The sequence below is a fragment of the Protomyctophum parallelum genome, assembly GCF_964188405.1.
Source record: "Protomyctophum parallelum genome assembly, chromosome: 9".
In the NCBI taxonomy this organism is placed as follows: Eukaryota; Metazoa; Chordata; class Actinopteri; order Myctophiformes; family Myctophidae; genus Protomyctophum; species Protomyctophum parallelum.
The window spans coordinates 22,618,585-22,644,276 of NC_139706.1; the positions used below are offsets into that span (position 1 = coordinate 22,618,585).

The 25,692-nt window shown below is 42.0% G+C and overlaps 1 protein-coding gene across 1 annotated transcript in view; it reads left to right on the forward strand.

The window, feature by feature from the left end:
- The window catches only part of drd2a (dopamine receptor D2a), a 115,494-nt gene extending 90,842 nt beyond the window's left edge, over positions 1–24,652 (forward strand). Inside the window, exons 3-8 of the mRNA XM_083772717.1 lie at positions 2,863–2,972; positions 15,198–15,334; positions 17,206–17,414; positions 20,465–20,551; positions 21,782–22,199; positions 24,023–24,652. Of these exons, the coding sequence (XP_083628843.1) occupies positions 2,863–2,972; positions 15,198–15,334; positions 17,206–17,414; positions 20,465–20,551; positions 21,782–22,199; positions 24,023–24,222 (1,161 nt within the window). The 3' untranslated portion in view covers positions 24,223–24,652. The remainder of the gene's footprint in view (positions 1–2,862; positions 2,973–15,197; positions 15,335–17,205; positions 17,415–20,464; positions 20,552–21,781; positions 22,200–24,022) is intronic.
- The last annotated feature ends 1,040 nt before the right edge of the window (positions 24,653–25,692 follow it).

The window sequence follows — 25,692 nt, forward strand, 5'->3', positions numbered from 1 at the left end:
ATCCTATGGCAGGCAAAAATGTAAAACTTTCCTTTTGCTTTAAGTAGCATGTGACATGTCAAACTAGGGGGTTTTGATTCAGAATCCATTCCAATGATTAGTTTTGCACAAAATACACTCCTTGGGCTAAAACAGCCATAGACAAATCCTTGCTTTTAGCCCAAGGAGTGTATTTTGTGCAAAACTAATGCTTGGAATGGATTCAGAATCATGAGAACCCCCTAATTTGACATGTCATACGCTACTTAAAGCTAAAGGAAAGTTGGACATTTTTGACATTTTTGCCTGCCATAGGATGCTAATGGTAGGGTCACAAGAAACCCCTATAATAAAATTGCTCAATACTAACAGCCGGTCAGCAAGTGTATTCATGAATGTATGTATATTGACAATATTTTAGGCCAATGAAAAATACTATATACCAAATTTCCCACTTTAAACTAAAGAAGCCTGTCGGCTGCCGGACTAGTAGTAGAATTTGGGGCATAATGTTCTTACTAGTGGTGGGAACTTTCGTTATTTTCAGTGAACGGATCGGTCGTTCGTTCGTTCACTAAAATGATTCGTTCATTTCGTTCATTTCGTTCATCTCCCGCACGGACCATACTCTATGGCACGGACCCACCAGTCACTTGAACGAGTCGTTCAATCATTGGCCGAGCCAGGCCGATCGTCCTTCCAGGCTATGGGATTTTCTCTGGGAGGGATGGGGTCTAATCTCCTCTTGTGCTGCTGAGAGTAGCCATTTTTTCCCCTGCGGTCTATGGTAGTAGCAGACTAGCACTGTCAATTAGCATCGAACATTTGCGCTCGTTATAGCTAAATACGGTATTAAAAAATTATGAATTCTCAGTTACAATGAAACTGAATGGAGGTGTTTTTTTTAAAGGGTAACTGTTCCGTTTTGGCAGAGTCAGACGATCCGCGATGTCAACACCAGTCACTCCTCCCAGTCAACCCCAGTCATGATGCCTTCTACCCGGGCATAATTTACTCTTTACGTCCCCTGTCTGTCTGGGACCATCAGAGCTCCAATAGCTATAGCAATTATCACAATTTAAATAAATAAGCATATTGAAACTATTTCACATTAACAATGTTGGTAAAACTAAGATATTTGAGGGGAAATATATAATTTATATCCACAAATAAAATATTATCATTGATTAACTCCATTCCTCTACCCTCCATCCCTTTAGTTTCCATGGTTATTGAGCCCCTCCTATATTTAATCTATACTAACCAATTATGGTAATATGAATTGTATGCTATTAACACTATTAGTATAAAGAAGGAGCCTAATCTATTTTCATGTTTTTATAGCATTAAATACTATATATATTTTTTGGTATGTATTAGCCTGTTTATTTTCCATTGATATAATTTCACCATAATAGTATAATAATAATAATAATAATATAATAGTATATATCACCATACATTTTAATATTAGTACATTTAAACAGAAGAGAGCTAATATAATAACCAGTCACTTTTATTGTTTGATTGTCACTCTTTGATGAATTGAACAAGGTGGTCCACCTTGTTCAATTCATCAAAGAGTGACAATCAATAAAGCAAGCATTAAAAGTCCACAGACTTGGCTGCCACATGACGTCACGGGGGAGCATGTATAAGTCCACCGTGGACCCTCTTGTAAACAAGTAATTCTGCAAACTGTTAATACATATTTCAATCAATCAATCAAAGTTTAATGTTTCTAAGTTAATCATCATGACGTTGTTTGTTGCACTTGCAAGTAGTATTTGTATTTGCAACCAGAGGGCTACAAATACAATCAGTCATTCAGTCAGTCAGTCAGTCAGTCATGCATTATTATATAGACTCGTCAGTCTTTCCTTCCGCAAAATAAAAACGTATGGGTTTCCAATGCTAGACAATGTCAGACCCAAGTCAGTCATTCGTACACGCTTCACAGTTAGTTTACAGCACTTCGTTCAGTCACCACCACCTTCTCCCGGTCGGTTATACTGTTACAGCACTTTGAACGAAGAACGAACTTTCGGTCTCCTCGGTCAATGTACCAGTATGACCGATCCGACCCACTTTGAACGAAGAACGAAACTTTGAACGAAGAACGAATAATTTCGGTCTTTCGGTCTCCTAGCTCGGTCAAAGTACCAGTATGACCGATCCGACCCACTTTGAACGAAGAACGAAATATGCATTTCGGTCTTTTCGGTCGTATCGTATGACCAGTCACCACCCACTTCTCCTCTGCAACTGTTGTGCGCTGTGGGAGCCCTGGAGACGGAGAGCACGGCCCCGCCCTCCAGGCTCCGGCTCGCAGCCTCGCACTGAATGAGAAGAGCAGGCGGGCGATTCCCCGTCATTTGCATTTCAGAACGGATCGTTCACGGAAGTGACCGGATCGGTTTCGTTCACCAAAAAGAACTAGTTATTTTGATTCGTTCGTTCATGACCGACTCATCTCTAGTTCTTACCTGTGTCACCAAGGAGCTCCTGTCTATTAGAGCCATTGATCCCTGCAGCACTTTTCTCTATTTAAAGTAAACACTATAGTGTTTGTTCAGTAATAGCCTGGGTCTCCCCATCTCTCCAGCTCTTTAGTACACAGAAAATACATTGTCAGTTTGTGATGCCAATGTTAGCCAATCAGGAGAGAAAATACTGTACATACAGGACAGGATTATTCTGAAATTGGAAGTGATGACAAAGAAACGAGCTGACAGGTTTTTTTTTACTGTAACACTATGACATTGAAGATGATAGATGGATACTCTTCGTTGAGATCCACTGGTGTAGATCACAATGTATGAAGGTCCTTATACTGCCATCATGATGATGATGATGATGACGATGATAATGTTCCTCTTTCAGGTGGTGGGAGAATGGCGTTTCAGTAAGATCCACTGTGACATCTTCGTCACACTGGATGTGATGATGTGTACTGCCAGCATCCTTAATCTCTGTGCCATCAGCATTGATCGGTGAGTCTGTCGCACCCGCCAACGCACGCACACACACACACACACACACACACACACACACACACACACACACACACACACACACACACACACACACACACACACACACACACAGATCTTTGTGGTTAAAGAACAAAGGGAGTGGTCAGATTGGTGGCTCTTCTCACCACATATGGCTGTGTGCTCTGAGAGCAGTGTTGATTTTGACAGCAATTTTTTTATTTAGTTTTAGTCCTAGGGCTCTAGGCCCAAGGGAAACTAGAAACTACTGTAATTACTGTATAGTGTGTATACTGTATACAGTGCGTGGCCTAATTATTGACCACTGTTTGCCGGTTGGGCTTGCACGCCATGTTTGACAGTTTCTGTATTTGACAACAAAATAATCCTGCATACTGTATTCAGTTACAGAAACTGTTATTCCAGGAAATGCATTTTGGTGTCACTGACTGACCTAAACGTATAATTAGTTTAAAGAAAGCAGTGTGCAGTTTCTCATCTTGTCTTCTTGTGTGTTGGCTGATTTCCTACACACCTCCTATCAAGTAGGTGATGTGCAAATAGACTTCTTTGACTATATGAGGTGTTACCAAATCCTTTCTTTCAGGTGGCATCCCATTAACCACTCCACCTCACCTTCTATCCCAATTACTGTCACTTTTATATCCTTCTAGTCATATTTTTTTTCTTCTTTTGAAAGATGCATATAATGAGCTGGTTATTTGTTCAAAGGTTTTTGATTATTTAGAAAAAAATGAAATAGCATTTTAATTTTGTTCACACAAAAGCATCAAAAGTGGCAGATGTGGCCCGGACGGTTAGCTCAACTGTTCGGGCACCTAGGCTGCTGAGCCAGCCTGATGGCGTGCCGCGGGTTCGACTCCCGATCCCGACGGCCTTTGCCGCATGTCTTCCCCCCATCCATTTCCTGTCAGTCTACTTTCAACCTATCAATAAAGGCAGAAAAAGCCAAAAAATATATCTTTAAAAAAGTGGCAGATGTGTGCTCGAAGCGTGGCGCGAAGCGACGCACTTTGAGCTTGTAGAGCTGCCACTTTTGCTATTTTTTTCAATTTGAATCCCGTACCCGTTTTGGACATATGAGGTTTCCACCCGACAGAGACGGCGGTATACTTTGTTGTTTGTTTAGTAGGGTTCATGCATACTCTGCTTCCTCTGATCTGGCACTTCTTTCCGCATAAGAGCGTCTGCTAAATGCAGTGAAATTGTAAACGGAGCATACTCTGTATTTCCAAAGCCCTCATGGCTCTTTAAATGAAACCCACCTGCTAAACTCAGAGTTGTCTTATCAGTCACAATTCTATTAATGTTCTTATTTTTTCCAGTACAAATAAGGACATGGGATGAAAATGTGTTTGTGTAACGAAATATGGATTATGCGTTTCTTGTCTACTGTGCAGACGAAAACATGAAAATCATGACACAAGAATAGATTAGGTTTCAATTATTTGGCCAATTACTCTTTCGAACCACACATTAAGATGGCAGTGACAATTTGTTTGATTTCTTTTTCTTTTTTTTTTCTAAAATAATATTGCCTGGAGACACGGATAGAGATTGTGTCTGCAGTTAATAACTGCAGAAGATTAATCACATTGCATGCACGCACGCACGCATGCACGCACACACACACACACACACACACACACACACACACACACACACACACACACACACACACACACACACACACACACACACACACACACTTTCTTTTTTTGCCTGTGGGTCAAATAAAAAAGCTGGGTCTGGTGATATGAGTACTATTAATAATAGTGTGATGACTCATAGGTTAATTAAAGTGCTGTAGTTCACACAAATGGAAAGCAGGAAGCATAACATTAACGTTATCTCCATAGATTGTCTCAACTGAGAGCATGTTTCAACAGAAGCTCTGATTCTGAACAGTTGACAGTTAAAGACTAGGTTCCCTATTCTGTTCATGTCACAATAGGCAATAATTTGAAGATAGCACATCTACAAGCTCACAGGTAAGCTTACAGGTAATCACAATACATGACAGATTGGGCACATTTTCAGGGAAGAGGGAAGAGATTTTATGTAGAGAAACTGGGTCTATACAGTTCAGTACATGCCTGTAGCGTAGTGGGTCATGTGAGCATCACACATTGATAGGTTTCTGGGTTAAGTGTAACGAATTCCAATGCCATAACATTTCTCTTCGTGACAATGTATGCATGTACCATGCATTCATGTTTTATTTATGAGCGAATACCACCCCCAGCCACACATGTAAATGTAGTGCATTCAGTAGTCATTTACATTAGCCAATAATATGTCCAGACGGACTCAGCAGACCGTTGGTCCATGGGGCTTTGAGGTGATGATTGCATCCATTCGTTTGCACATTGAGACATGTTGCTCTAACGTGACATAATGCATGACCCTCAATAAACCCTAGCGTCTCTATGCTGGGCATGTCATAGCAGGCATTATAGGCAAAATTTTGGGCAGAAATAGCAGAACGCTTTGTGAGCTTATACTGTAGATATAGGCTGTTTCAAAAATAAATAAATAAAACTGAGTGTGGCAAAAAAAGAGTGTTAGCTTGGTAAACCATCCCATAACTAGTATGTATAATTGCGACATGCATGTGTCCTCAACTTGCATGCCAGCAGAGTGGGTTAATTAGCAACATTATTTTGTTTAGAAAGTTTATCCCCGGGCCGGACCCCACCTCCACTCCGGTTTAGAAGTGAAGTGAAGTGAAGTGCAGTATTACAAGCTACAAGAGGAAATGACTACAATGATGGAGTGCAGATATAGTATACAGCACGTGACTGGGACAATATCCAGGATAATTATGACAGGATTGAGGATGTACTGCATGTTGTGTGTGCCAGAGTGGGCTGCATGGTGTTTAATTTATTACTTTGTATGCACTGAGCTAATTAGCCTCATATTTGATAGTGTATAGTATTTTTCATATTTTAGTGGTGGAAAGTAACTATACATTTACTCAAGTACTGTATTTAAAAGAAATACTGGTACTTCAATTATATTTTGTGTCAATATACCTTATTTGCACAAGGACATTTTTGAGCGCAGGACTTCTACTTAAGTAAAGAATTAGAGTACTTCTTCTACCACTGGTGGATATAGCGACAGAACAGACAGCCTGCAGCAGGGACTGATTATTGATCATTATAGCCATTTTCCTCCATTTTCTAAAAAAAGTAACAGTTTTGGACATACAAGGTGTCCACCCGATAGCGATGACAGCCAGGACATTGTACAACCATCCTCATCCATCACCATGAACACAATACAGTCACTGAGGCAGATTGCAGACCATTTGGCCAAAGACATGGCAACCACAACGACAATCGGCAACAATGGCAAACATGCAGAGGCGGACCTACCATTGGGCTAGGGTGGGCTACAGCTCGGGGGCCCCCGACGGGGGGGGGGGGGGGGGGGGGGCTCAAAAAAAAGAAAAAATATTTGAAATTGTAAAGTATTGCAATCCAATTCAAGTGAGATTTATGTTTATTTATTGTACATTTAGAATTATGGTTAAAACATTGAAAGCTTCTGCTCAGACAGTGACGCTGTGTTGTGGGGTAGCTGTGGAAACCCCTGCCAATGTCCCTGTGCATGGCAGACTGCATTCAGCGACTAGTCTGTCTGTCTGCCTGCCTGCCTTTCTCTTTTGGTGGGGCTGGGTACCCCAAAATTACAGCAAAATTAGAATAAAATACGGCGCGCGACCAAAATGCCCAGGGGGGCCCTGAAATGTTGTCTAGCCCGGGGGCTCTTGGGTGGGTAAATCCGGCCCTGCAAACATGGCATATTTGTTTTACATAAAAAATCATAATCATGAATACTAGAATATTTCACTAAGCACAGATAGGTCTTGAGTAGGTCTTGAGAGAATAGATGATTGTTGCATGTAAATCAGACTCACTATTCAAAGTTCACACAATTATGACCTTTAATTATACCAGCCAATCAGGGTTTGTATTCTGTGGTGTAAGTAATGCATACACCTTCCAATCATTGGTGAAAATGTCATGTCTGTACCATTTGCCGTCTCAAGGGAATTTGCTGAACCACGGCAGAGGGAGAAACCTCGCGCACAAAAACTATATGGTTTCATTCAGCGCCTCGGGCTCGAACCCCTGATAATGTCATGATGAGATGAGCACACATTATTCTTGCTTAGTTCTATCAATATTCTGCAGAATAAATTATAGATTCATAGGTTCAACAATAAGATCCATAGAAAGAACCGGATAGCTGGTTTACAGGCTTTCTGCACGCCGAAAGGCTGAGAAACTAAATTACAATCAAATCAATGGGTCAGAGTCGGTACACAGCTGCAGATTTCAGCCAGCCTAGTGAGCCCACTCTAATAAGGTCAGCCATGGTGTGGAGGTTAATTGATAAGGTCATTCCTGAGAGTCATGTAGGGAATTGGATGCAACCTCTTTCATGTCGACCACAACCCCTACCCTACAGAATGAAGCCGGTTCACAGGCCACATTTTGCTTCAAAGGGATATAACAGACACTGCTGAGTCATTTAGTAAACCATAATTTAATCCTCCGTAATGTAATTGCATTCCCCGTTTGCGGGGACCGACTTTCCAACCAAACAAGGTATCTGTTTCACTGTTTTGGCTGTATTGCCATGGAATGTTGATTTTGCTGACCCCATTACGGCTTTTTCTCTACAGCAGTCTGAGTCACCCTTAGGCCAAAATAATCCACAGAGCTCAATCTAATAGCCGGATTGCCGTGAAACCTGCCGAGCGTGTTCATGCTTCTTGGAGGATGAACCTGGCATATTTTTTGGGTAACCGTATAGGTCACATTTACTATGAAAACCTGCATCTCTGTGTGTTAGTCACGCCTCCATATATGGTCACGCCTCGTGACATCACCCCGAATGACACGTCACACCATCTGGCCATCTCCATAATATGAAGATCACGACACTGACCTCATCTAACGTCTTACTGGTTATGATACTATGATTTCACATCAAATCTTTTGATGTTCACAAATCAAAGTGAGTGATCATATGGCACCGCCGTATCCAACCCCACAACCCCTCCCGCTCACTCAGATCAGCTAACACAGCGAAGTTGTCCGAACCTTCTGTAAAAGATCTGGGAACACGATCCACACGCCCCAGACTCTTCTCCCTAATGTGGAACATTCCATTGCAGTTTTACTCCCGTAATCTGAAGACTGACCCTTTCAGACTCCACCTTAGCCCGTAGCACTTCTCCTGTCCTGGCGCCGGCAGGACGTGATCGAGCTGAGGTTGAGAGCTACTGCAGTTACTGCACGTATGCAGCCAATACACAACGCTGGTGCTAGACCACCAGCGCCGGTCGGGAAAAATAAACAATTAAATAAATAGACCAATAGTTCAGACACTTCTGACCCCCCGCTCCGGCGCCCCTGGCTCAAACGCTATTAAGAATGTCCACAACAGATTTGACCAGAGACAGAGATAAGAGACAGCGCCACAGACAAGCAATAGAAAGACGGCTACAGAAGCAACAATGGAATTATGACTGGTACGATCATTTACATGTCAACTGCAACAATAATAAACTAGAGGTTCGGGCCGATAATCTGCCCTCACATCCAGAGTTTGTTCACAGTTGTTTACGGTTATGTGTGAGTCAGAGTGACGTGGCTGTGGTCCACACGCATGCACGCATGCATGCATGCACGCACACACACACACACACACACACACACACACACACACACACACATTTTAATTATTTTATTTGGATCTGCACAAGAGGCGTAATACAATAGACCCAAACACTGATCAGAATTAGGTTGTACATTATATGGTCCAACCAGATATAGCTGCTGCACATGCTTAACACACAGAGGAAAAAAAAATATATATAGCACATTGTTTACATACTATTACTTGACACTACTAGACAGGATGTTTGTTTGTTTTTTTGTTTGTTTTTTTAGCCACCTAGGGATAAATGAAACAACGCCTTCTCCAGACAGACAGACTGCCCATAGTAGCTGAGACAGAACAGTATTTAGCCAGCTTTTTTGCATTTGTTTTTAACAATCCACCCAATTGCTAGCCTCGATACCCAGGCTTTCATTTCGTCTGCGCGAAAGATGAAAGCCTGGAAAAAGCTGTGGGCTGAACCAGTCTAAAAGTGGGAGTCAACCCTTCCGGGTGGGCGTCGCTCTAAATGATGTGACGTAGCGCTGCACTAGGGGGGAGAGGAGGGGCCGGGGGTGACGGACAGATCGATGAGATCCAATCAGGGTGCGCGCATTTCTGAGGCGCGACTCACCCCTCTAGACCAGAAATGTCTCTGCTTAGGTCAGGCTACCCAATTGCAGACCCCTGAGCACAAGTTTATGGACATGGCCCAGACTTCCAAATACAAGGACAATAAGTTGACAGTTATATCCCAAGGCCATAATACGTTCCACCAGAAGCTGATATTTCATAAGTTTGGATGTAAAACAAGTGTACAAATCAAATGGGCAGCCTATTTCAAATATAGTAACAGTTTTTCTAATTTCATTGATGAACACAATATCTGGGGTATTTGGAATATTTTGTAGTGAATTGGCATGCGTGTCATTGTGATCAAACCAGTCTATTTTTACAGTGCTGTGTTTATACATTCTTGTTGTCCTGTCCTGTACTCCTCTGATCTTGTCTGAGACCAGGTCCACCAGACGGTCATGTCTGGCAATGTACAGTCCTTTATAGTGGCTGCAACCATTTAATATGTGTGCGACTGTTTCTTTGTCATGTGGTACTGGATGTAGGATGCAGTGTGGGTCGTGTGCTGATGGGTACCAGGTTGCCAAGTTGAACTTGGTCGGCAACACCTGTAAACGGGCTTTAATAGTGAAAATGAGAATGTCCTCACCTATGGTGTTATTTGACAGTATAGAGTGTGATAATGAGTGGTTTGCAAAGGGAAGGAGAGCCAGTTTTCCCTGCAGCCTCAGACTGGTCCAGTGTTGTGCACTTTCTGATCGCTTCATTCCTAGAATGGTGGCTCTTGCGGTCGCGGATTTGATTGACAGTTCATGGTGCGCACACACACACACACACACACACACACACACACACACACACACACACACACAGACAGGAGCACTGTCTTTTCACAGCACCACTATGGTTTGTTTTGCTTCTGTGTGTGAACGTGAACAAATGGGTAAGGGCCAAGGCGATGACTTTATATAAACTTTATGCAGAAGAATGCAGGGATTGTGAAATGAAGCGAGACCCTCATATTTTGAACGGATGTATGTAATTATTGCGGTGAATATGCACCCTTTTTGAAAATAAATAAATTACCCCCACATACGTAATCGCTGCCGACATTTGGCTGATTATGCAATGAATTATGCAATCGCATAATCACATTTTTCTGGAGCGTCTAGATATAAATACTAAAATGGCATGCTTGTACACATTGTTTCTGTGTCTATTCTGCGTATATGGTCACTCCCTTACCCAACCTGTGAGGTGGCCTGCAATAGACAGGACATCGGACACTGGAACAATTACTGTTACAAACACCAATGTTGTAGCTATTATGTATTGTCAAAGTGTGCCTAGGAAGGTTTTTTAGACTTTTTAGTTGCCAGTACATTATGGGTTTCAGTCTGTCCCCATTATGAAAAGTACTCACAACTAACACCTCCTGTGTTCCTGATACACTACCCACAATTATTGACCAGGAAAGCGGAACAGAGCTGGGGGGTGCAAATGTTCTACACACACTGCAAAGGATACATTGACATTTTAAAAATGTTGGTTATTTATTTTTTACCATATCTACACACTGTAAACTCAAACTCGAAATGTCAAGGTGCCCCCTTAAGCTCATTTTTATGTGCATTTAGAATAGGCGTACGTGTGAAGAAGGAAGAAAAGCTTCCAGCTACAGTAGCTGTGTACCTTACAAACTATTCAGGTCGAGACCCAAAAGAGATTAGATTAGACTATAGTGAAAATGTGTCTAATTCTGTCCAGCATACACCAAGCAAGACACTCCTTTCCAACTTTTAGAGATATTACACTTTACACAGATATTACACTGAGCGGTGGCTCAGGGGTAGAGTGGCTGCATGATAACCGTAAGGTTGCCTGTTCGAACCCGGGCTCCCCCAGAGTTAGTGTTGAAGTAGCCTGACCTAAGCAGAGACATTTCTGGTCTAGAGGGGTGAGTCGCGCCTCAGAAAGGCGCGCACCCTGATTGGATCTCATCGATCTGACCGTCACCCCCGGCCCCTCCTCTCCCCCCTAGTGCAGCGCTACGTCACATCATTTAGAGCGACGCCCACCCGGAAGGGTTGACTCCCACTTTTAGACTGGTTCAGCCCACGGCTTTTTCCAGGCTTTCATCTTTCGCGCAGACGAAATGAAAGCCTGGATATCGAGGCTAGTGTTGAAGTGTCCTTGAGCAAGACACTAATTGCTCCTGATGTGCAGGTTGGTGCCTTGCATGGTTTCCGCCGCCATTGGTGTATGAAATTGAATGTGTGTGTGAATGGATGAATGTAATGCACAATCTATGTAAAGCGCCTTGGATAAAGGCGCTATATAAATTTACCATTTACTTATTAGACCCTAGTAACAACATATTAGACCCTAGCAACCACCTATTATACCCTAGCAACCGCATATTTGACCCTAGCAACCACAGTAGCAACAACCTGTGCGGGCATCAAAGCTTGTGGCTTATTTCTATCTAACCTACAATGTTTTCAGATACATATTTTAGTGTGCTGATTAAGTTTAAAATGAGTAATACACTATCTGGATATCATCTTGAATGAGATTAAAAACTAAACTACTAATCAGCTGTGTTTGGAGGAAGCGCAGCAATGGGAATAAACCAAGTGAATGAAATCAAGATTCATTTTTATTCATGCAGGATTCGACACGTCATCACGCAGCACGTTTTCGTTTTAGTTCAAAGGAAGCAATTACTTTTTATATAAAAATAAACAAAACTTGAAATTTTCCCATTGTTTTGGCATATATTGTTAGGTATGCCCATATGATGACCACGGATAAGCTCTAAAAGTGTGAAAAACATATTTTTCATTTCCCTAGGTCTTTAACAACTCCCTCCCCCTGCCAGAATGAGTAGACATGCATCAATAATATTGATCTATTACATCACATTACCCACACTGTACATAATTTGATGTTCATATATTTGAACAGGTAATTGTGAATAACGCTTTCATTGTGTTTCTGGCATTGGACATATGAACAAGAATTTGCACACATTACAGCACATTATCACAGTATCAACAGCGAACAACAGTACAACACGTGACAATAAATGTACCAAAATATACCTAATGACAAACCAGCAACTCTACATCTGACCTCACGGACACCAGATTAATAGTTTAACTCCTGCTACTTAAGAAGCTATTAAGCTATTAAGAAGCTCTGTTGTTCAGCGCGACCTCGCCCTTTAGGGGGTGCGTGCGTGGGTGCGTGCACGCACGCGTGAATTTGCGAGAGAGAGACAGAGAGAGAGAGACGAGGGTCGAGCAAGTTTACGGTAATATGCTCTTGACAAAAGTCAAAGATGAAATCATGACTTCTTCTTTAAAACTCTTTCAGCGCCACCTGGTGGTCACCAGTTTTGGCTTTCGTTGCCAATTAGCCCATTATGAAAAGAAGATAAAAGAAAGAAAATGTAATTATATTATGCATGTAATGTGCATGTCATCACCTGCACACCAGATTAGAGGAATTTTCAAAATATGGATTAAAAAATAGAATTCTAAAAACTCCCTACCCTGGAAATGTCTCCCTCTGTAAGTAAGTCAAGTTCATTTGTATAGAACCTTTCACAGACATTGACAGTCGCAAAGTGCTTCACAAATTTAGGAGCACAAAAGAATGGACTGTCAAAGTGCTTCACAAATTTAGGAGCATAAAATAATGAAAGAACTGCCATATAACCTATGAACTAAATGAGTTAAAAGGAAATCACAACACAAAGAGCTGTAATCCCAAAGAGCTAGGAAGGAGGGACACTCAGCGGCCAGCAGGCCCTGGGATGAGGATCTCAGAGACCTACTACTGGAGACATATGGGTGGAGCAAGTCACATACTGTATATGCAGGTGCCTGGCCATGGAGGGCTCTGTATATGATCACAAGAACCTTGAAATGGCAAGTGGATTCAGAAATAGTTAGGGAGCCAGTGCAATTGTTAGGGAGCCAGCATGTTGTTAAGGAGAATTACAACAGTTTATAGTGGAGACCAGTGGCAGAAGAAAAAAGACACTAAAGGGAGGAAGTGACTTCATGGTCATGAAGCCCTCAGTCCATCTCTCATAGGGTGGCCAGACGTCCGGTTTCATGCCGGACAGTCCGGTTTTAGACCCACCTGTCCTCCTCCCACCTCAACCTCCGGCCGGACACATAATTGTAATTTATTTTGTGATATACAGTGCTTGTGTCATAACTGTCATTTACGTCGTCTGGGTATTAAAATCTCCGCAGCGCTGCTCAGCTCCGCAGCGAGCCGGCCACACTCCCTCTGTCAAGAGAGAGGAGACGTTCAGAGTGTTGCCATGTCCGCTTAATTATAAGCGACTTTGGGCTTGTTTTATAAAATAGCCTACTAAGCCTATAGTCAGGCTTCTTTTGGGCTTGTTTTCATAGACATGGTTGCTTGGTTCTCTTCCAAAACCTGGCAACACTGCCAGTGTGACGGTCGGTTTGTTTGTTGTAGAATGTGTGCTCTCACAATCACTTTAGGATAGTTAATGCAGAGATAAATAAACCAAATATGCCGAAATGAAAAACCACATTTAATGAGCAATGGAGCAAGGAACTCGACATCATAAAGAAAGGGAGGCTAAAGCACTGTGAACATATAGGCTACTGGCATCATACTATGTCCCACACCGATGACCATAAGACTATAAAAAAACCCACAAGAAAGAGATTAAACATAAAACATATCTAAACATGAAATAAAATAAATTGATTATAAAATGAATGGCCTTTGTGGTACCCTATAATTTTAAAAGGTTAATTTAATTAGCAAATATATGTTCTCTGTGGACATAATGCTGGAGATGATGGTGGTGAAAATCAGGTGCAATAGTAGTAGTAATAATAATAATAATATCTGGGAGGGGGGGGGGGAGCGAATCTGGGAGGGCCCCGCAAAAGTGTCCTCCTTTCTGAGGTCTTGCAGGTGGCCACCCTAATCTCTCAAGTGAGTCTCCTACTGAGCAGACGAATTATTGGCTTAAGAATGCCACAAAAAACAAAAGGTCTCCATAGATTAAAGGCTTCATGGGGTGTATAATCGATAGACAATAAGTCATTTTGGGGGTAAAGCTACTCTTTTAAGCGGTTCCCAAAACCCTTCTCAATCAGGGCCCACTTGAAAGTCTCAAAAGTGGTTGCTTATCGATTATTACGACAATGAATTGAAAATGTAATCAGCAATGGCTTAGCGAAGATAAGCCCTATAGTTAGGAACTTAGGAGAACTATATAAGAAGGAGTCCTCGGGGCTCTGTTTGCAGGACAGAACACATGTTGTTGAGCAGTGATGAGGCCTGCCCACTTTGCTGTTCGTGCTGTTGGACGTACATGTCATGGTGCTTAAGACAATAAACTTATGACACTTTACCAAGACTGGCATCCTGTTAGTCCAACTGATTACTAACAGTATCCCAAACCGTAACCCTAACCTCAACCTTAACCAGTCACATAGGTGGCTAACCGTAACCTCAGTCTTAACTGGCTATGTAGGTTGCTAACCCTAATCTCAGTCTTAACCCGCCATGCCTCAGTCTTAACTGGCCACATAGGTCGCTAACCCTAACCTCAGTCTTAACCGGCCACGTAGGTCGGACTAACGAGATGTCAGACTTATGGGCAGTCCCCTCTGATTTAACCCATTGAGACCTGACTCCGATTCTACAAATGCCTTCTAATGAGTAGTTCTCGCACTTTTTCCAAAAGGACAATTTAAATAAAAACCCATACAGTACAAGGGTTCAGCACGAAGATAGATATACTGTATTCAAATGGGAGGACTGCGATGACCTCTATTTGTGTCATATTCACAGTGAATGAAGGTCATTAAATAGATTTGTCATCTCTGTTTTTTGTTTGTTTGTTTTTTTTACGTATTTTTGTTCCCTGTCTCTCTCTCTGTACAGCTATACAGCCGTTGCCATGCCGATGCTGTACAACACTCGCTACAGCTCCAGGAGACGGGTCACGGTGATGATATCTGTTGTGTGGGTGCTGTCTTTTGCCATATCGTGTCCTCTGCTGTTTGGCCTGAATAACACAGGTACAGACAGAGCACGCACACGCACACACACACACACACACACACACACACACACACACACACACACACACACACACACACACACACACACACACTCCACTATAGGCTACTATATTCAGCAGTGGTGAAAAGTAAGTACATTTACTTAAGTACAATTTTGAGGTATTTATACTTTACTTGAGTACGTCAAATCTTTCACTTCTACTCCACTATACATTTCAGAGGCAAACATTTTACTTTTACTCCACTACAATTATTTGAAAACTTTAGTTACTATAGTTACTTTGTAGATTTTGATTATTATTTTTAAAAACATACATTAACCACTTCAGCCCTATTTCAGACATTTAAAAATAGCCGATCTACAAGCTCACAATGTGTTGCATCATGACGCATTGTGAGCTTGTAGATCTGCTTTTTTCAAAATATCTTTTATACATTTAAAGAATTGAAATGGGACATTCTGCATAGTGTGTAGGCTACTTTCTACTTTTGGTACTTTAAGTACATGCACGGAGTGCATGTACTTAAGAAGTTTAGTTAAAAGGCCAATCTGTTCGGTCAGACAGACTTAATTCATTCATTGACATTCACATTAGCCTCGGAAATCCAGACGTTTTTATTTCCAGGGAGAAAAACATTCTCATAGATCTGGACAAATCATTGTTAACCACTCACGGACCAGCCCGTGGTACGCTGTTTATTTATTTTATGAACTTGGTTCTGAAGGGATTGGTATTGTGAATTGCAAATGCAGAATTTCTGAAATATATTTTTGTTTATTTTTATTTATTTTCAAACATTTTGAACTGTGACTTTTGGGGTTCATATGAACTGTGAACTGAGTTGTTCTATTTCTGTTGATTGAAAATCCAATAGATAAGTGTCAAGGATTTGCATTTTAATGTGTAAGTCCTAAAAAAGGAGGAATAATATTTATCTCGTAGACAGAGTCTAGTGGAAATCTTTAATATTTGTTAATATATTAACTAAAAAAGGTCTTAAAAGTCCATATCACTTTAGAAATGTGCAGATACCCTACATGCACTCAAACTGTATGTTGGTTTGTTTACTGTTGAGTGAGAAAAAAATGTTGTAGCCTACATTAAGCTAATCTGGGAACCACCCAAAATAATTTGGGGACCCGACTCCCACTTTTACTTTGCTTTACTTTTACTTAAATTGTTTATTTCAACGGGACAGAGAATATTCATGAACACTACAAATATAAAATGCAATGTAAATACATTGAATTAGCAACATTTCATCCACATTCCCCACACAAAACATACATTGCATTACATTACGAGACAAGGCATAAAAACAAACATACAAGAAACAAAGTAAAAGGTAAAAAGTGCATCTATATATGGTTTAGCAAAGTTTTTCAAGGGCAATTGTGCATAAAGTGCATTATTACTTTGAAGTAATATAGGATTCGCTGTCAAGGTAGGAGAAGAAAAACTCCCTCACACTGTCTGTTTCTGTTACAGTTCATGTTCAAAATAGTGGTAATTATGTCTGTCTGTGGGTTTATAAACATTTAACGGATGAAAAGTATTGACAAGAATGTGTGACAAAATAACTACAGTACACAGAACAATCATTGGAATACAGGTTCGTTTTCTCCCCCCATTTCCTGAAAAGACAAGGTTCCCACCCAACAGCGACGATTTCTATTTACGTGTTTTTTGTGTATGTGATTATGCTGACGAGACGGAGGCGGCGGAAGTAAAACATGAATCGGATAAATGAATCGGCAAGTAGCAAACTGCAGCGTGCAGACTGTCATACATACATGTATCAGATGGAGGCTATATACGGTGCAATTCATCACCTTCATATCATTTATTTGTTTTGCCTCCGTGCAGCCACGCGCGACGACTCAATGTGTGTGATCGCCAACCCGGCCTTTGTGGTCTACTCGTCCATCGTGTCCTTCTACGTCCCCTTCATCGTCACGCTGCTGGTGTACGTGCAGATCTACATGGTTCTGAGGAAGCGGCGGAAAAGGGTCAACACCAAGCCCAAGCTACGCACCTGTCAGCCCGCCGAAATTGACATTGCAGCTGTGCTGAAGGTGAGAGACCCACGCCGTGTGCTCTGTTTTAAGATTAACACACCTTTAAAGTACCCTTGCAAGTCTCACAAGGTCAACCTTATCATCCGTGGCCGTGAAGTGCCATTGCCATCCGACTCATGGAGGTCATTGAGAATGAATGAATGAGTGGGGAAACTGACCTGGAACAGCAAATGTTTTATGCCACGCATGGGGGAACAACCAGGGAACAAAACAGTTATGCACAGTCTATACTATGAAAAGCTATAGTCAACACACAAATTATATACTGTTACGAAACGGTTCAAGTCTAGTTTTACTGCCCGTAACATGTATGAAAGAACAACACGGCTCATTTGGTTTAATACTCAAATGACAATAAATAACAAAGTGGCTTAAGTGCATCACAAAATGGTGGACAGAATGGCTCTGTGAGCCCAGAATTATGGAATGACTTACATGACGGATGAACAAACGACACAACCTAACACACAGACAAATGGAACTACAACTAAACCTGACATGAAACATATAAGCAGTCGGCTGGAGGGAAGGCCACACGCTGGAGTGCTCCCACACCACACGCAGCAGTGTTCCCACCCCGAAGTCCAGACAGAGAGTGAGCTTTATAGTCCAGGAAGCAAGGCCTGAGCTGCCACAGGACCAATCCGAGGGCTGATCAGGCTCCAAGCCAGGCCCTCCTCAGGACGGCAACACATTAGGGACAACAATGCTCAGCACCTGCAGGGGACAGAAGCAACAACCAGTACCAGGCAACATAATAGGCGCTCCTCCTATAACCTAGTACCTGCTAAACAAGCCTACTAATAAATATACATATAGATATGATATCAGCTCTATATATATTTATCATCCTTAATCAAACATAATCAAAACAGCCAACAGCTGTCACATATACTCAAACGTGTGTGCGTGTGGGCGTGCATTTGTGTCACATGCATACTTCTGTGTCAGTCTGCTGCATGCCTGCTCGTGCCTACTTAGATGTTTGCACTTTCAAGCATGTCGAATGTTTATACATATGGACATATTCAGTAATGTAAATGTGCTTCTTTTGTTTGTTTGCGTTCAGGAGCATGAAACAGGGATTTATGCTACAAAACAATAATCTGTTGCCCTTTGAGAACAATTTATTTCCTTTTAAACAAACATGCATGAGAAATTACATCAATTCTTTCAAACAATTTATTCTCAATTGATTTATGCACTGGGTCACATACTGGGGTTGTCCCGATCGGAAATCGGGGCCGATCACGTCATTTCCAAAAGATCAGAATCGGAGCAAAATAAAATGTGATCGGGACATCCCCTTGTACCAATATTGTATCCATATCATGATATTAGGCTGGATATTGTCTGTAGTTTTGGATAGGCCTATTGTACTATTGTGATATGGCATATGTGTTCTATAAAAATATAATTATCGGATCGGGAAAAATCGGTATCGACAGATATTCAAAATCAAATGATCGGAATCGGATTGGTAGCAAAAAAACATGATTGGGACATCCCTATCACATACTGTAACATGACAGTGTTCACAGTTAACAATGGTTGCTTTTTTAAAAGAGAAACACAACGCAGAATCTATACTGATTTATACTTGGTTGTGCATCATGTCTCGCTTCGAAAATAGCTGATCTACAAGCTCAAGATGTATTGAGCTTGTAGATCAGCTATATTGGGTGCTAGACACCAGCTAAGTTTAAATCAGTTCATTAAGTTTGCCTGATTTCCCTGGTGGGTGGTGATGGGTGGTAATCCACCTGAACTGAAGCTGAAGGGGCTGATAGTGTGATATCACTATATTACAGTTGTTTTCATTGGCAAGGTTTCAGCCTCCAGGAAGAAACCCTAAATACAAAGGGAAGACATCACTGCACATAACAACCACACCAAGGGGTCTTAATGAAGTACTGTCACCTCTTAAACACATGAAAAATGAGAAAAAGTACAAAAATCACGGCACTCCATCTTTAAAAGCACGTCTGCTTCTGTGTCTCTGGCTGTTACCCAACAATATACAGTAATCCACACGTGCCTCAAATGACCTTTTCTGCTTTCTACTGATTATTGATTTCATGTCAGGGAAAAAATATCATTGTGTGTGTGTGTGTGTGTGTGTGTGTGTGTGTGTGTGTGTGTGTGTGTGTGTGTGCGCACAATACTGTACAGTGCAAAGCAAGGTGAAAAACAAAACTTTAATGAAGAAAGATGAAAAGATCCCAGGAGAGGATGTCAATTTGAAATAATTTTAACAAGAACATTTTTTTTTCTCATGTTCCTGTTTATCCTAGCCTCGTTTTATTTTTTTATTTTATTTTTAATCTCTGTTGAGCACCTGGTTGACTTTTTTGTTTTGTTTTTCTCTGCAAAACTATTGTGTATTTAAAAATCATGTTCCAATTAATGCACCCATGTTGTTAGTCAACAGATCTACATGATGCTTTTCATATTTAGAGCCACAGACAGACTTACCACTTTAACTAAATTAAAAAGAGAACAATTAAAAAATTGATTATATTTCAACGTGTTGTGATTAGAGTTGGGATTCGTTAGGATTTTAACGGTTCCGGATCCTTACCGGATCCCTCTTAACGGTTCCGGTTCCTAACGGTTCCCATAATGGATCCTAATATAAACAAAATCCCCTTTTTTCTGACATAGATTATGCTTATATTATAACTAACCTAACCAAGTACATAATAAACACAAATTCATTAATTCAATTATTGAAAATGCACTTTACAATTATGAGGTGGCAAATTATTCTCGTGAGTTGTGGACTCGTGTAGGCATATTGATTTTGAGATGTTTCCTCAATGTGGACCTGGTGCAACTGGTACAAAGGTTGTTGCAAACCTTTGCAGGGAACTATTAACTATAGCATCGCATTTATTGCACTTTGCATGCTCAGCCTCAGTCATTTCCCTCTCTGTTAACCAAACTTTGGAGATCTGTAGTTTCATTTGACACGGTAACTTTTGACAGCTGTGTGTTTTGACACTGTGCTGTGCTGTGTTCATGGCTGCTTTGTTCTTTCACGGCAGGATAAGTGCACTCATCCAGAGGAGGTGAGGCTCTGCACCATGAATGTCAAATCTAACGGCAGCTTTCCTGTCAACAAGAAAAAAGTGGTGAGTTTTTCCTTTATTATTACTATTATTTCCTTCAGAACACTAGCTTTCAACCCGGTGTCCCTGTTTTGTACGGAACTTGGTTTCTTTCCACCACTATATAATTTGCAGTGGTGGAAAGAAATAGATATTCGAAAATAGCCAATATGCAAGCTCACAAGCAGAGGTAAAAAGTAACTGAGTAAATGTATTTGAGCTGCCCTGAGGGCGAGAAGTGACCGCAAAAAGCGACCGCAAAAAGCGCATGCACGCATCCGCCTGGGTGAAAGCAGACTACTGGGCGAGAGCTGACACTTTGGCATGGGGGGGTCAGATCAACATGAATTCTGTACTTGCCATATATGGAGTGTACAGGGTTTGATGAGGTACAGATCAACATATGGGATGTCAGAACAGGTCAGCTCCATATATGGAGATCTAAGGGTGGCAGCGGGGGCAATGTCTTGAGTGTACAGGGTTTGATGAGGTCTAGCCATATATGGAGCATGTCTTGAGTGTACAGGGTTTGATGAGGTCAAATCAACATATGGAATGTGAGAACAGGTCAGCTCCATATATGGAGATCTAAGGGTGGCAGCGGGGGCAGTGTCTTGAGTGTACAGAGTTTGATGTGGTCTGATGAGGTCAGGTTACTACTGTACTTGGCCTCACTCCCTGAACCCACCTCACCCCTGCCCATTTTGATAGGCTGGAATGGCTTAGGGTTGACGACAGAGTACAGCAACTTGCAATCTTGCAAACAATGGATTAAATTAATTTAGTTCCTACGCTCCTCCTACGCTCCTTTCACTCCTATGCCACTACAATGTGAGTTCCTTTGGATTAGGTGTTCCTTTGCGCTGGTTTAAGGAACGGCTAGAAGCTGTTTCAACCAATCAGATTGCTTCCTCGAACGACCTGTTGTATAATGTGACAGTAAAGAGAAAAGATGGGTCTGTTCCAAATATTATAATATTATATTCCTTATTAATCATAACACATATTACCATATACCATAATTTATAATACAAAGGTATATGGTAATATTTGTTGGTTCAGAGCACTGATATCGTCTCATGTTTTGAGCTTGTAGATCTGCTACTTTTATTACTTTTGTGGGCATTTTGTGGGCAGCTACAATAGGGCATTCATTTACGAAAAAAACAAAACAAAAAAAGGACACATAAAGTAAAAATATGGAGATAAGAGGTTTCTGCGCCGGCAGCGACGACATTTGTTTTCTATTCTCAGATATTTATGAAAGAGGTGGCCAATGAAGGGGAGGAGTTGGAGGCGGAAGAGACAAACAACAGTGGCTCCAGCCAGAAGCAGCAGCCGTCGCAGGCCGCCGCAGTAGGAGAGACCCTGGCCACCAGCCATCAGCATCTGGTCCCCACCAAGGCCACCAACGTTAGCCCCTCCTCCACGTCCCCGACGCCGCCCGGCGAGGACGGCCACAACAACATCCAGCCGGAAAGAAACGGGGACAAGCCCAAGGAGGCGGCGGCGGCGGCGGCGGCAGACCCGCCGGTGCCCGTGGTGGTCAAAGCCTTCCTGACGCAGGCCCTGGTCAACGGCAAAGCGCAGATATCTCTCAGCAACATGAGCAAGAGGAAGATCTTCCAGCAGAAGGAGAAGAAGGCCACGCATATGTTAGCCATCGTCCTTGGTCAGTCTGCTAGCTTCACCGGCCCATTCTCACTCCCGAGACGGCAGGGGGGGGGGGACCCATTTACGTCTTGGGTTTGAGATCGGCACTTCCGCATTCCTGGAGTGCCGGGGACGGTACTGGAAGGAATGGTACTCCCTCTCTGTGTAACTCCTTCCAGTCATCGCATTTGTCCCAAGAAGTCACGATAGGCCGTTTGGGGAGTAAGAGTGGCTTAACTCACTTTGTGTACTTCTTTCCACAGCAGGGTCAATCCATATTGTAATAGTTTCACATGATGACATATACAATAGACACGGAACTGTTCATAATGAGTTGGTCATTTTTGCTCTTATGTAAACCTGTTTAGGACAAAACTCTCAGCCTTCTGAATTAATCAAATCAAAATCTAAATGTATTGAATCAGAATAATTCACCTATACTCTGAACTACGGACCTTACCCACTCTTTTTTTTAAAGATATATTTTTGGGTTTTTTCTGCCTTTATTGGATAGTGTACACTACAGCAGGGCTTGACATTAAGGCTTGTCCACTTGTCCGGGACAAGTAATAAATCTTTCCGGACAGGTGCATCAAAATTTTACTTGTGACTCTTGGTTTCACTTTATACAATATTGTCTGGCATTATTGTCTGGCTTTCCTAATAATCACCTTTCCAATATTGGTTATAGCCCTAGAATGTCTTAACCTGACGCTGCCAGATCCAAGAAGTTTGCTACACAAGTTTGTTTCACAGCTTATTGGGATCTGGGATCTCGGGAGCCAATTTGATGACGGGGCTGTTCCTTTTTTTCAAGATACTTGGTAGATGATTGGATGGGACCGTCTGTCTATCACCGTGTGGGCGTGCAAACACAACCAATCATATTGACGTGTCTATATAGCATCACATCCGGTTTCGCACATATCCCGCCCTTAGCTCACGCTGATTGGTTCGAACCGGAGCGGTTCGGTGTTAGCTCAATTCCCTGAGCGATCTCAGATGGATGCTGTCTTGGGGAACATGGTTACCCAATACCGCCCCCATCTGGCAGAGTCAGGTTAAGAATGTCTGTGATCTTACATAGATTTCATTTATTCCAAATACACAGCAATAGATTGGTCCTATCCACGCATGTTTAGCAGACTGACCATGTCTGCATTAACTCTCACACTGCTAGTAAAAAGATGCATAAAGCAACCTTCTAAGTAGTCCTGTATATGGATCGGAACCAAATAGCTTTCTAAAGTTAAAATTGAGCTATGGTTTTGTTATATTACACTTCGTATAAACCAGCAGCAAATTCATGAACTCGGATGATGGATGAGGTTTCTCCATATTTGCTAAGGAAGCCTAAAAGACGCTAGGGACAGCAAAAAGTCGCTAGGGGCAGCGTGCGCTAGGGGCGGTGTGCGCTAGGGGCGGCGTGCGCAGCTTCTAGAGCTACTTCTGTTACTGGGGAGTTGGCAACACTGGTCCTGCGCTCATTCGGGCCCCTCGCTGGAGAGAATGTCGTCTGTGTGCAGCTCGTGGAAAAGTAGAGATATTTTACTGCCAGAACTTTCAAATGAATATGAAACTAGTCCCCAAACGACTCCAAGCCTTAATCATTAATCATTGGGTGAGTGCACACGCAGTGCTATAAGTTGAAATGCCTTCAGGCTGGCTTGGCAGCCTAGGTGCCCGGACCGCTATACACGAGCCGTCCGGGCCTACTCACTCTTTAGTCTTTATTGTAGTTGTGAACCTTTTTTATGGGCAGTATGTATGTATGTACTGTACAGTATTTACTTATCCGTCTGTTTTTCTTCTAACAGTTCTATTTCTCCTTTGTATCCGCAGGTGTTTTCATCATATGTTGGCTGCCATTTTTCATTACACATATCTTGAACACCCACTGCACTGTCACATGCAAGGTTCCTGCTCAGATGTATAATGCTTTCACATGGCTGGGCTACGTAAACAGTGCCGTGAATCCCATCATATACACCACCTTCAACGTTGAGTTCAGGAAGGCTTTCATCAAGATCCTTCACTGCTAAAAATGTGCGGATGTGCGACACCGGAGCGCAAATAAGTGTAACTCACCTTTAAGCCTGTGGAGGGCAGCACTGGAGAGAAGATACCTCCTCCTGTTATAGGAAGAAAAAAAAGATATATACAAGAGGACAACGATGTCTTTCTGGAAAATGGGATTCGTTTTACAGTACAGTGGAGGGACTTCACTTGTGGGGCTCTTTGTTATTTTATTTGTGGTCTCCTGAATTTACTGAATGTAAATCAAGAAATAACGTCTGTATTGATGATTCTGTTTCTTGGAGAAAAGAAGAAAAAAACGGTATCGTTCTCTGAAGTCTTTGTGCTGTGTCACATCTGTGTATACAACAGTCATGAGTCATCTGTGTATACAACACACACGTGCTTGAAACCACTATGGAAAACTACTATTTATTCTGTGTATGTGTTGTTGATGGTGGCAAAAAAGAAAAACCTTCTGCAGTTCATCTAGATATCTGGTAGTCAGTGTTCATGGCAGTATTTACATTGATAGAAGAAGAGCTATGCTGCGTTCAACCTAGCAGCAACAAAAGCTGCAAAACGAACCAAAGTGTGGTCAGCTACGCGACCTAAACTTTCTTCCCGGAGTTTGGAGGGGCTGGGAAGGAGTGGCTTGTGATTGGGTGAGACAGTGGGGTACAAGATTTACTATTCTGTGCCTATCGGGTTGCAACTCGAACGGCGCTGAGACGGCTTTACAACGTTCGGCACGGCATCTCGCTTCCGCACGCTCTGTGGTGTCTCTCATGGCTCAAGTTCGCTTGAGACGGCACGCCTCCATCGCGGTATAATACTATAGGGCGTAAGTCCCGCCCACCCAGGGAGGAAAATGTAGTTAGCGTCAGCTACACTGTCGCGAGTCACCATTGGACTATTGTTGACGCCATCAAGCATACGTCTGTGTGTGGTAGCAATGAGTGAGGTCCTTGGGGCTAGGTGCAGAGTAGCAGTAGCAGATGCGGTCAAGTGTAGGTGCTCAAGAGTGGTGGCGATGTGCTGCCAAAGCTTGGAGTTCAGAACATACTGCATTCTGCCCAGGGCTTTATTGGGGAGCCCCAACATGAATGAATGAACGAATGAACGAACAAATTCATGAATTCATGAATTAATTAATTAAATGCATAGATGAGTCTGAGACAGTGTTGATTTTGTCAACTAAAATTAAATAAAAGCTAAATAAAAACTAAACTAAATGACTTAAAACTATGACTATACATATATTGACAATTTCGTCAACAAATTAAAAATAGACTAAATGTTAGGCTAGTGGACTAGTGGAGAAGAGATCTAGTATTACTAAAAGACATTTTTTGTTTGATTGCGTTCGGGTGTTGCACTCTGAAAATAGCAGATCTACAAGTGTGTGAGCTTGTACATCGGTTATTTTTCAGAAGTGTAATATGAGGCAAAAATACATTTTTGTCAACAAAATCAACTGTACATTTAGTCGACTA